Raw genomic sequence first — 12,376 nt, 5'->3', positions numbered from 1 at the left:
GATTATTACGGCAGCATATCCGGAGCCTCATCAAGTTCAATTCATCTGGACATAAAACCTATGCCCACAGCTTATTTTGGTGTTTCCTAGCAGAGTTTATCTCCCTGTGCATTTCCTGACCTGCACCAAAGCTTCTAGAAACTCAGCACTAGTCTACACTGCAATTATTAAAAGAATGGAAATTAAGGAACTTATAGAAACTGTGTAAGTTAAGGGCCTTTTAGAAATAGCCTCTATCTGTAGTATCTCTTTTACTCTTATCTCTTTACTCTTGTTTACTTTAGAGAACAACCTAAGGTCTCTCAATTACAAATATTCCTCAATTCAGATGCATTCTTCAAATAGTTGCTCAATCTATCTATCTATCCTGTCACTGCTCTAGTTAAAACATTTGATAACTCTTCACTGCCTACAGGGGAGAGTTCACACTCATTAATATGGAAATAAGACTCCTATTAATTCAATTTAACAAGCTAATCTCACAAGACATTGCACCCATACATAGCCCTTGAATTCCAGTTACAAGATTTCACTGTTCTATCACCACGCTGGCAGAAACGCTGGTTTTTCATTACTTTACCGAGTGCAGTGCTCCCCCCCGCCCCGCCCCCAGTACTCAATTCAAGCACTAATTCCCTGGCGAGAGGATTCTGAGCTTCTCTGTATGTTCAGAGTCCTCAGACCTTACTGGCATCACCTTGTGTCTGAGGAGCTGTTTATGTAAAGGGTCTTCAAAAAGTCCAAGGAAATGAGTATTGTGAAAACTCTATCTTTGAATTCAATTTTCCAACTTTTTGAAAATACGTTATGTGTTTATTCTCCCTGTGCTAGAGGGAGAAGCGGAAATGGTTTGATAGTTTCACCAGTTGGTGTAGAACATTTTTCACAGAAATTACATTACATTTTGTGGAAGCTCTGAAATAGTACGATGATGACACTAATGGATGAATGGTATAGAAAAAAGAAGAGAAGATTCCCCTCATCTCTAAGCTATTCTGTGTGATGGGTGCCTGCTGCTGAAACCTCCTCCCTGACAATCACTGTGTTCTGCTCAGTCTAAGAGAGACGTCTCCGACAGGTCAGCAAACAATTTTTACAGGTCAATAAAATCTTTTCTGCGGTTTACTGGCTGAAGAGATAGAGAACTCTTACATTGTCACCAGTTTCCCATTGTGCCAAAATATTCAGTTAAAAATAGAAACAACTAAACAATAATAACAGCAAAACAAAGCCTAAATATTTCCAAATATGTACTGTGGGAATATGCTGGAGAAATAAATAGAATAAAGGACTCCCATTGGCACGAAAAAAGCCTTTGTCAACTCGGGAAAGCATATGGAATTGACTTCTAGTTAGCTCTTAACTGAGCTTGTCCCTCTTACATCTCTGTTTAAAGCCATGAAACTCAATTTTGTTTCACAGAATTCACTTTGTTATTATTTGTCAAAAATAATAAAATAACATTATGGTGATATTTGGGGTCAAACAGGAAACACCAGAGTGGAATATACTCCCAAATACTATTACAGTAAGTTTTTATGTATAAAAATAATATACAAAAGGAACAACAGTACTGTTTTTAAAAATTATAACTAAACGTTTTACATTGAGGGGACACATTAACATATAATTTTTAAGATTTCAAATTATTTTAAAATGTTATTAATACAATCTCCACTCAGATATGACCACTTTTTGCCATAATTTAATCCTACTTTATTAAGTAAAAGTGAAAATATAGACAGGGTGTGCTCTAACTAAAAAATTACAAAGAAAACATTTTGAACTAAATATTTCAAATATTTGACAAAAAGGTCATAGTAAGACACTCTGAAGATAGTGCCCGGTTAGCAGGGTGACTGAGTGAGTAAAGAGATTCTTTTTTTAAGTAAATTCATTCATCACATGTCTTGATTGGATCTCACAATTTGTTAGCTTTTTAAGTAAGAACAATAGCAAGACAAAATCTTGCTGTGTGGTCTGGGTTTCTTTGTGGTGGGAAGAGACTCATCTTCTACAATTTTCTCAGCCTTTTCACTACAGAAGTTTGTTCACAATTTAAATAAAATATTCTACAGCCAATCCACAGGATTAAGATTATACTTTTAGTATAAATATTTATAAATGGTACAGCTCAAGTTTTCTTTAATACAGTCCTCCACCTCTAACATGAACTTTCCGTTGATCTGTACTACAGTAAAAACATTACTTTGCTGTAGATGAATTTTTTTCAAGTGGATTAGCTCTATTAAGAAATCAGCATTGCACCAGTGCACAAATAACACACTTGTTATATACGTTCATCAGAAAGTGACTCTCGAAATGCATTTAATTGATTGTAAATCCTTGATGACAAAGTTAATGTAGCTCCCGTATACAAATAATGTCAATCCACAGCGCAGGTTTTCAGGGTCAGGACACTGTTTTACAAGGCATGCCTCAATACACTAACACACTACAACCACTCCAAGCAATGGCCATTCATCTCAGGGCAAGAGGCTTCAAGTGAAATTACTGTGACTCTTAGATTATGAGAGAAGGAGCATGCCTTTTAGAGGGTCTGTCCTCGGGGCAGAGGGGATCAGTGGGAGACAGCATTATTGGTTAGGACACTTGGTGAAGAATGATCCAGGCTCACAAGTTGGCCTCATTCAAAAGCCATGTTTTCATTAGCAATTTTAAGTGCAGTGATGGTTTGTATTCCTGTCCCTGGAAGTGTTCAGAAGCCAGAGGGCACAGCCCGAAACAAAAAGTGATAGGCTCAGAGGGAAGAAAATGAAAAGTTTGTACAAGACCAAAGAGAGCTTCCAGCTGAGTGTATTTATTAGCATAACAGCTCTTCCCTTAATAACTGGCTTTAGGCTGAAGGTGTCTGTCTACTTACGAAAGGTTATTTCAGTGGAGATAAATCCATGTCAAAAATAATGTGCTGCTGTTAAAAGCAGGATTCCAGTAGCATTGTTATTGTATTAAGCTTATATTAGATCAAATGAAAGTTTAAAGGCACATAATGAACACTTGTCAGAGTTTTTTGGTTCATCTGTCATTTATCATGGGTCTTCCAAAAGTTCACAGAAAATGTACTTCCTGAAAAAACTATGCAAGTGTTTTTATTGTTTTTTTTTTTGCAGTAAACTAAGCATCTTTTAATTCCATTTTTCCAAGAAGAACTCTTTTGTATGCCTTCAATAAATTACATAATTGAATTTTACCTTACAAACTCTTCCAACGCGAGAAAGGATGGTCTTATCAGAAGTAGCACTTTCTTGAGATGATTCACGAAAGAAGAAATATATTTTATCATCATCTGGATTGTAGGTGTCTGGTATGGGGAATGTTCCAATAAATTTGGCTCCTGTTTGAAAACAAAAAACAAGAAACTATAAATTCACATACTGACATGATCCAGCCATAACAGTACAGGTGTCTTTTGAACACACACCAGCAGCAGGACACAGAAAAGGAACCATGAACTGAATGTGGGAACTGGGAGTTGTGCATGAGTTTTTTTCTACGAGAGTCCACAAAAGAGGTTCTGAAGAAGCTCTCCAGGCGCCCCAGAGAGCAGATGAGAGCAGGACTGGTGGCTGCCTGACAAAGTTGCCATGGCCTCACTGATGACTTGTAAATCTTTTCAATCTGTGATTTCATAGGCTCCTTCTGCCTGATGGAGTCCATTTTAATGCACAATGTCTTTTGTTTAGGATTTATTTATTTATTTGAGAGGGAGAGACAGAGAGAAAGGTCTTCCATCCACTGATTTACTCTCCAAATGGCTGCAACAACAGAAGCTGAGTGGATCCGAAGCCAGGAGCCAGGAGCTTCCTCCGGGTCTCCCACATGGGTGCAGGGGCCCAAGGACTTGGGCCATCTTCTACTGCTTCCCAGGTCATAGTAGAGAGCTGGATCAGAAGAGGAGCAGCTGGGACACAAACAGGCGCCCTTATGGGATGCTGGCACAGCAGGTGGGGGCTTAGCCTACTATGCCACAGTGCCAGCCCTGCACGATGTCTTTAAAAACACTTTTTAAAGTTTTATATGAGAGGCAGAAAGAGAGAGACGGAGGGAGGGAGGGAGGGAGGAAGACATAGGGAGAGAGAGAGGTCCCATCTGTTGGTTCACTCCCCAAAAGTTCAGTGTTTTGAGCTGGGACAGGCCAAAGCTGGGAGACTGAACTCAATCCAGGTCTCCTATGTGGCTGGCCAGGACCCAGTTATTTGAGCCATCACTTGCTGTTTCTCAGGGTGCACATTAGCAGGAAGCTGGAGTCAGGAGTGGAGCCGGATATCAATGCCAGCACTCCAATGCGGGCCATGACAGCCTTACCAGTCGGCCAAACACCTGCTTCACCACAGTGGCTTATAGTTTAGGAAGAACTATACCCCTTTCTCAAATGCTGACATACCATAATGCTCTCTGCTGCATTCTGAGCAATTGCCAAGGGAAAAAACGACAGAAACAACTAAGGTGCTTGGGGCAATTCCAACATCAGCTCTGAAGACACTTTCCAGGTTCTGTCTTGTCTCTGCCACTTACTGGAGAAGTGAGCACTGGCAACTCATTTATCTTCTCTATATCTCAATTTTCTCAGACGTAATGTGAGATTACCCATGTCACCCGCTGGTATGGTAACGGATGCGATGACCAAGTGCGTTAATATAGATAAAGCACTTAGCATCTGACAGTGCTTGACGCGCAACGAGCATTCAGTAAATGTGATTTATTATTAGGAGGGTAATGGAGATGATCATCGCCATCATTCTTATGACCACAAAAAAGAAGCTGATGGGACTGAGCATATCCATGTACTCATATGAGTAACATGCAGATATAAAAAATTCAGTGGGTCTACATATACATATATGGAAAGATGGCTATAAATTATGTAAAGTGGAAAAGTATTTGAAATACAACATACTCTTGTATGGCATCAACGACAAATCAATTTGAGTTACTAACGCCTTGCTTACACAGTGCTGAACAGGAGCAGGAGTTTAGCCTAGTGGTTAAAATGCTGGCTCGCACCCCAGTCACATCTGAGCATCTGTGTTCAGTATCTGGTGTGGCTCCTGACTCCAGCCTTCTGCTGCTGCACAGCCTGGGAGGCAGCAGTAGGCAGTGGGATTCCTACTCCTCACAAGGGAGACCCAGACCGAGTTCTCATTGCCTGCCTTCATCACGTCCCAGTTGCACACACTGCAGGAATTTCAGGGTGTGAATCTGCCTACTGGGGCTCTGTCTCTGTCTCTGTCTCAGTCTCTTTCTCTCTGCCTCTCAAATAATTAAAAAAAAAAAGACTTCAGTAGACTCTTACCCTCCACACTATTTCATTTTTCCCAATGGCCCTAGAATATTACATAAAAATTAAATTTTAGAAAACCACATAGGGTTCTCTTAATTTTCTTTTCTAATTAATCTTAACAATTCCTCACAATTTTTTTCCCCTGTGCTTTGTCAAGCCCTTCGTTCCTGCTGTTGTTAAATCACAAACAGTTGGCTTTCATTCCTGAGCAAAGTAAAAATCCTTTTTGAATCACCACTTAGCACTTCTGATTTCCTTTTTTTTCTGTTTTATTAAAAAAATAACTCTTTGTGGAAAGAGATTTTCCCATAACTGTGGGATAAGAATTTCATCAAATTCATTAAAACGAAGAAATATGAATTCAATTATTCTTTTTATTTATTTTTTTTCTAAGATTTATTTATTTTTTGAAAGGCAGAGTTAGAGAGAGGCAGAGGTAGAGAGAGAGAAAAAGAGACAGGGAGTCAGAGAGAGAAAGAGGCCAATCTGAAGCCAGGAGCCAGGAGCTACTTCTGGGTCTCCCACACGGGGTGCAGGGGCCCAAGGGCTTGGACCATCTTCTACTGCTTTCCCAGGCCATAGCAGAGAGCTGGATCGGAAGTGGAGCAGCTGGGACTAGAACTGGCGCCCATATGGGAAGCAGTGTCACAGGTAGAAGCTTCACCTGCTGTGTCACAATGCTGCTCTCTGAATAGCGTTTATTGGAGGTACACGTGCAGCTTGGTGACCCTTGTAACATCAGTATCCTGTGAGACCTGCATCATGATTGAGTTGAATTTGTAATTAAAAATTAATAATATGAGGTGTAGCAGATAAAACCGCTGCCTATGGTGCTGGCATCCCATATGAACGATGGTTCGAGTCTCAGCTACTCCACTTCCCATCCGGTTCTCTGCTATGGCCTGGGAAAGCAGAAGATGGCCCAAGGGCTTGGGCCCCTGCACCTGTGTGGGAGACCTAGAAAAAGCTCCTGGCTCCTGGCTTCAGCTAGGCCATTTGGGGAGTGAACCAGTGGATGGAAGACCTTTCTCTCTGTCTCTCTCTTTCACTGTCTGTAACTCTACCTCTCAAATAAATAAATGAAATCTTAAAAAAAAATAGTGATAGAAAATTTATACAACTGTTCTCCAGAGACAAGATGCAAAGTCAGGGACAGGAAGTGGAGAGGCATCACAGGGAAGAGGAGCACCTGTGCGGGAGGGCGTGGCCTGAGAAGCTTCCCCAGACACTCAGCAGGGGAAAGGGGCCACACGAGCGGACGGCATGGTTTTCACGTGTTTGCAGGGTTCACCGGTGGAAACACAACGTTAACAGAGAGCAGAAGGCACGAGCTCTAAACGGATGCAAATAAGCGTGACAGCTCACTGCCATGTTGCAGTCTGCGCAGGCCGGCAGCTGTGGCGAGGAACCCCGTGCCCCAGGTGCTGCCTGGTCGTGCGAACAGACAAAAGGTGGAGTGTCACAGCAGGGCACGTTTGGAAATTTCCTTATGGCATCAACGTGGGAAATACTGTAGAGTTCCAAATGCTATTTTTTTCCACTTTCAACTAGTATATAACATGAAACAAAAGTGGTATTGTGTTTAGTCAATCACTCCTGATTTTATTGACCCCCCTCTTAAATGCTGGCTCTTTCGTTAAGTATTGTAAGAAACTGTTTTGGAGGGACAAGCTAGAGCTGTTTAAGCCAAACACTTATTATCTGAGAAATCTGATTACATAAAAAGAATATCCAATAGTTCTCTGTTCTGTGATTTAAATAATAAGCATACTCACAAGTTAAAAATAAATACAAGTTTCAAGAATGGAAAGTTTCTTTCTTGCAGATTCAATTTAGGTCCTGTCTGAGAATCCTGATGTCAGTATTTTATGACAGAAACTCTTTCCTGTCTTGATGCCAAAGTTGGGTAAAAATAGGTATCATTTAATTAGTGCATAATTGTTGAATTAAATAGCTTTAAATCAGACCAAGAAGCACCTGGGCTTTATTACTGTACATTTATCCTTTTTGGCATTTGAAACACATTGTCTAATGGGGACACAATCTAAAATTGTGCAGTTTCACAAATAAACTTCAGTAAGAGGCACTGTCAGCTGAACATGACATAGACCCAAGACGTATGCACCACGTTCACTTCTCCCCATGAGTGCCTTTCACCCAGATGAGCACATGTACCCCGTGATCTAACAGAAAGCAAGTTCCTGACATCACTGTATCGTTTCTTTTGATATCATTTTCCTGTTACTTTATTTTTTCCCCTTTCATGTAGAGAGAGAATTTACAGACAACAGGGCACCCAAGGAGAAATTACAAATGAAAACGGCCTCCATATGTTAAAACTGAAAACCTGACGCAAAAGTTCCCAGGCACTCGAGCAAAGAAAACAAAACATATGCAGCTGAGGCATCATTTTGTTTTCATTTTCTAAGCAGTCATATTTCCTAGTTTTATCCTAGAATGCAAACAAAACTCAACTGCATTTAAGTAACCACCAGAACTTGTCTCTCTCTTCCTACTTCCTGATCTGCTCTAAGATTAAGTTAATAAAGAGTGGAACCATCTAAGTCTTCATCCAGAGCTGCCCATTGTGGTACACCTTTGTAACACTGTATCCTGGTAAGGTAATTTAATAGATGGCTAAGTATCTGAAGAAAGGAAAAAGGATTCATATTTCTAGAACTCTTGGACCTGAATCAGACAGTTCTAGAGGAGAGTTGCACCGTTAAGTGAAGAGTTCAGCTGATTTCACGCTGGTTAAAGCCAGGCAGATGGAAAACTAATAAGACATGCACATATCCACGTAGCATCATGTTAAAATTCTGGGCAGGCACTTGATGTAGCAATTGGATATGTTGCTAGGTCCCACATCAGGGTGCCCTGGTTCCATACCTGCACACCTGATGACACATGCCCTGAGACCTGCATGGAGCCGCCAGCTCCCAGTTTCTGTCTGGCCCAGCCCTGACTGTTGTGGTCATTTGGGGAGTGAATCAGTGTCTCACTCTCCTTCCCTACTTCTCTCCCTCCTCTCCTCCCTCCCCTGCTCTCTCTCTACCTTCCAAATTAGTAAGTTTTATTTATATATGTACATAAAGTCTTTGAAATTTGCATCTTAGCAGTTAAACAGTCAAATACAAATTTAATTTAATCTTTGTATTTCACTTAATCTAAACATAATACTGCATTTATAAGAGTCTATTTCATCACAGACATGTAGAAAGTAGGCACTTAAACTGACAATGAAAGTACAAGAAGCAAAATATAACAACAAAAACTTTCAAACTATCTCATCAGAAATATATAATATACTGGTGTAAGATGTAGGAGAAACAAAAAAATATTGATAATGACTCCATTATTTGAATGTTTATTATCTGTCAGTTCTTTCAACCTGAGAGCAAACTTATGAAACTCAGCAGAGTTTCACAACACAGTCTATATTAATAGTAAAGAAATTTCACAAATATGTTGCAATATATGATGGCAGGTTATTATGCATAATTAACATACAAGTATACTTAGCAAGCCCTGCCCAACAGAAATTCTCAAGTCTCACATGTGTGCCATTGAATATTGTTGCCCCTGGCCCTGGTAGCTATTGAGTACTTGAAATATGCCTAGTGTGACTGAGGAACAAAATTTTAATTTACTTAATTAATTGAAATTTAGAACGTGATATGTGGCTAGTGTCTACTAGTACTGGCACTGCAGCTTCTGAGCCAGTAGGCTGTGTCACTGACCACCCTGCAGTGGTCCAATGTTAAGACAGAAATGGCCTTTGTCCCATAACTACCACCCAAAGGCCATCATTCTTCCAGACTCCAAAGGATGGACAGGTTGCTCTCCTCAAGCCCTCAGTGCAGTGATGGAAGGATGGGCTTGAGAGCTAGGAGACCTGGAAATGTCCTTTCTTCATGCCCCATGTCAGTGTATAAAATACGAGGCTAAATAAGACACTGCCGTTCCCAACAATTGGCAGAGTTCACCTGCACTCTCTCCCACATCCCCGACTCCAGCCAGAGGGCCCCATCAGCTTCCACAAAGGTGTCTGGAAGCCAGTCATTTCTCATAAAGGAACGCTCCCTTGGCCAACCCTCTTGTTACAGGGATGTCACAGAGTTTCTTTAATTTCTCCTGTTGCCCAGTCTTGGCTTCCATGGACTGAAGGACTGTCCAGTTTGGTCCAGTTTGGTCCTGTCCCCTCTAAATGGCCCGTTGGCCCCTTAGCAAGTGTCTGACTTGCTACATTCACTTATCCGAGCTCTGCCAGACTGGCAAGGTCTCCCCCATTGCTTGCCGAACCCCACTTTCTCTTTCTCTACTAGTGCTTACCACCAGACACATATCCTTGGTCTGCTGTTGCCAAACATGGCATGAAGACCTGGGTCCTGTTTGTAATCAGGCTTCAGGAACATGGGATGTGGTCAAAAGGTTATAATTTGGGTTAAGGGACTGTCCTGTGCTGTGAAAAGAATGCAGCGAGGGTAGACATTCTGAGTTTCAATCTCACTCTACTTCCTGTTTAGCTGTGGACCACTATCTGACTTCTAACGTATTCCCTTATGTGAAACACAAATAGTAACTCTCACAGGATTATGCAGTAAATGAAAGAGTTCCGCAGAGAATTTCCAGCATGGTGCTACATAAAATAAATATGAAGGGGAAGAGGTGGGGATGGGGAGACCGGCTGGTAGTAAATAGGGCCAATAAGCCAGCAGTGAGGCGATGGCAACCATGGAAAGAATAAGGCCCGTAGAAGGAAGGAGAGGCCTTCACTGGTAAATCAGATAGAGGAGGTGAAGAGAAGGAAGGAATCGATGACAACTCCCAGGTACCTGGTGGGTGAAGTCAACAAACCGGGACAGATGAATGTCAGGAAGTCGGCACACAGGAGGACAGATTCAGGAGGAAAGCAAGTATTTAAAACAGCTATGCTCATAGGATTCTAGAATCTTAGATCCAATTAAATGAAGGGACGTTAAAGTACTCGAAAAGTCTCAAAGCAAGTTAGTGGCACAAGCAATAAGCTCAGGCTCAGATACCTTTATTCTCACACAAACAATGAATCCAAATGTAATATGTTTAAACAAATATTTTTAAATCCCCTTGTTTACAGAAGAAGTTTGGAATTTCAGCTTTAGGAAACACTGGCACATGGGAAACAGCTGAACTCCAAGTATTAGGATGAATAAGCTCGCAGAATTAGGAAGCATAGAGGAAGAGAAAGAAAGGGGCTGACAGCCAAAATGCTGAAGAGATGTCAGAGGTTTTATTCCTGCCCCACACTTCCACCCTCAGGAGTAATGATGATGACGATGATGAACTGACACTGACTCAGCGTTTAAAACTGTCTTCACACAGACTTCCCTATATGTTCTAATCTAATTCTGTAGGCATGCAGAATGGACAGTAGATGCCACGTGTATAGACAAAGAATATGAATGCACAGAAGGGTTTGGACAAGGTCACATACAAGTGATAGTGAGAATTTAAGCAGACAATTAAGTTCCATAGACACTGAGCTCTCACACAAACCCCCTGCCACTGTGTTTGTTTCTGTTCCTTTCTCCTCTTTTTTCAAGCAATGGCCTCTTCTCTCTCTGTCCTCATCCTCTTCAGTCTTCCCTTCATGCTACTGCATTAATTTAGAACAACAATGGTCTGGTCCCCTGGATGAAAGGTGGACCACTGGTGGCTCTCTGTTGGCTTCAGGATCGTATTTACAGTCATGTACATCGCCCCATCTGTCCTTATGTTCTGGGCTGAGCAAAGCATTCATCATCCATGAGGTCAGCATCCCCTCACGCCCTCCCCTGTGTTTGTCCGTGCAGGCTCCGCGGGTAGAACAGCACTCAATTTGCAAGAAGGTCTCCAAGTTTGTTCATTAAGGGAATGAATGCTAAACCAACTCAAAGGCTTCCTACTTCCCAATTCCCTTCTCACAGCACTAAGAGTAGCATTACAGGCACAAAACAGTTGAATACATATTTTCAAATGTTTTAACAAATCAATAGACCTCTCAAGAAAAAAATAGAATAATCTATTAAAAGAAAATATAATATTTACCATTCCAAGACAGAGAGCACTTATAATTTATTTAAGAATAGCTTATTACCTACACAAATATTTAAACTTTTCTATAGGTGAAATCTATAGAATTATTCTCAAACCTAATTCCACCAAAACCTTGCAGTGCACAAAAAGATGGTCTTATCGTGCATGTCTATTAAGAAAGTTTATGAGTAATCACATATTTTTCGATGGTCAGTATTTTCCCTATATAGGATACTCTGTTTAATAAAAATCACATTGTTACACAAACAAGTAGATGTGGAGGCTTTGACTAAAGAAATGTTTCAAAAGTGCTTTCCCTTTTGTTTACGTTGTCGCTGCTTAAATGCTTAGATAGCCCTAGGAAATCTTCACCTTGGCCTCCTCCACAAACCCTAATATTTATGGTGGGAACAGAAATGCCGTCTGCCTGCTTAAATAAATGTTATGTTATTCTGCCACACAATAGAACAACATATGATCATTAGGAACAATAAAAATCATAATAAAATATAACTTGTTGCAAGGCAGTGGGGCTTGTGTTTCTCCTTTAATTATTATTTTACATTTTTATTTAATATATAATATTCATTTTTCTTTTTTAGAAAGTTCCAAAATATTATATGAGCCTTACATAAAATAGTAACAATGTAAAACTTTATAAATACAAATATGCTCATGACGGAGAGAGTTTTGACTTAACCCAAAAAAAATCATCTTTAAGCAACAGAAATTAGCATTACAATCAATCCCTCTGGAATGGGGTAATAGAGAGTATATGGCTGAGTCATTAAAACACAGAATGTGAGACTAAGATTGTCTGCTTGAACTCCAGCTCTGCAACCACTAGCTCCAAGACCCTGAATGAATTACTTGATGTCCATCTACTTTCAGTTGCTCTTCTCTGAAAGCATAAAACAACGTACCTTATGTGTCACTGTGAACACTAGAAATATCCGTTAGAGTATAGAGTCTTGTCAAGCTTATGGACATAGTGCATACTCAAGAAATATCAGCAGTTAC

The 12,376-nt window shown here is 40.5% G+C and overlaps 1 protein-coding gene across 4 annotated transcripts in view; it reads right to left on the bottom strand.

Moving 5' to 3' along the window:
- SEMA3D (semaphorin 3D) overlaps positions 1 to 12,376 on the bottom strand; it is a 283,059-nt gene that overhangs the window by 144,599 nt on the left and 126,084 nt on the right. For all 4 annotated transcript variants that reach the window (XM_017344335.3, XM_008261803.4, XM_002713842.5 and 1 more), the window contains one exon: positions 3,213 to 3,355. In XM_017344335.3, coding sequence (XP_017199824.1) covers positions 3,213 to 3,355 — 143 coding nt within the window. The remainder of the gene's footprint in view (positions 1 to 3,212; positions 3,356 to 12,376) is intronic.

Source organism: Oryctolagus cuniculus, chromosome 16 (assembly GCF_964237555.1).
Source record: "Oryctolagus cuniculus chromosome 16, mOryCun1.1, whole genome shotgun sequence".
NCBI lineage: Eukaryota > Metazoa > Chordata > Mammalia > Lagomorpha > Leporidae > Oryctolagus > Oryctolagus cuniculus.
Note: the sequence above shows the minus strand (reverse complement) of the source record. Positions and strands in the feature narration are given on the sequence as shown.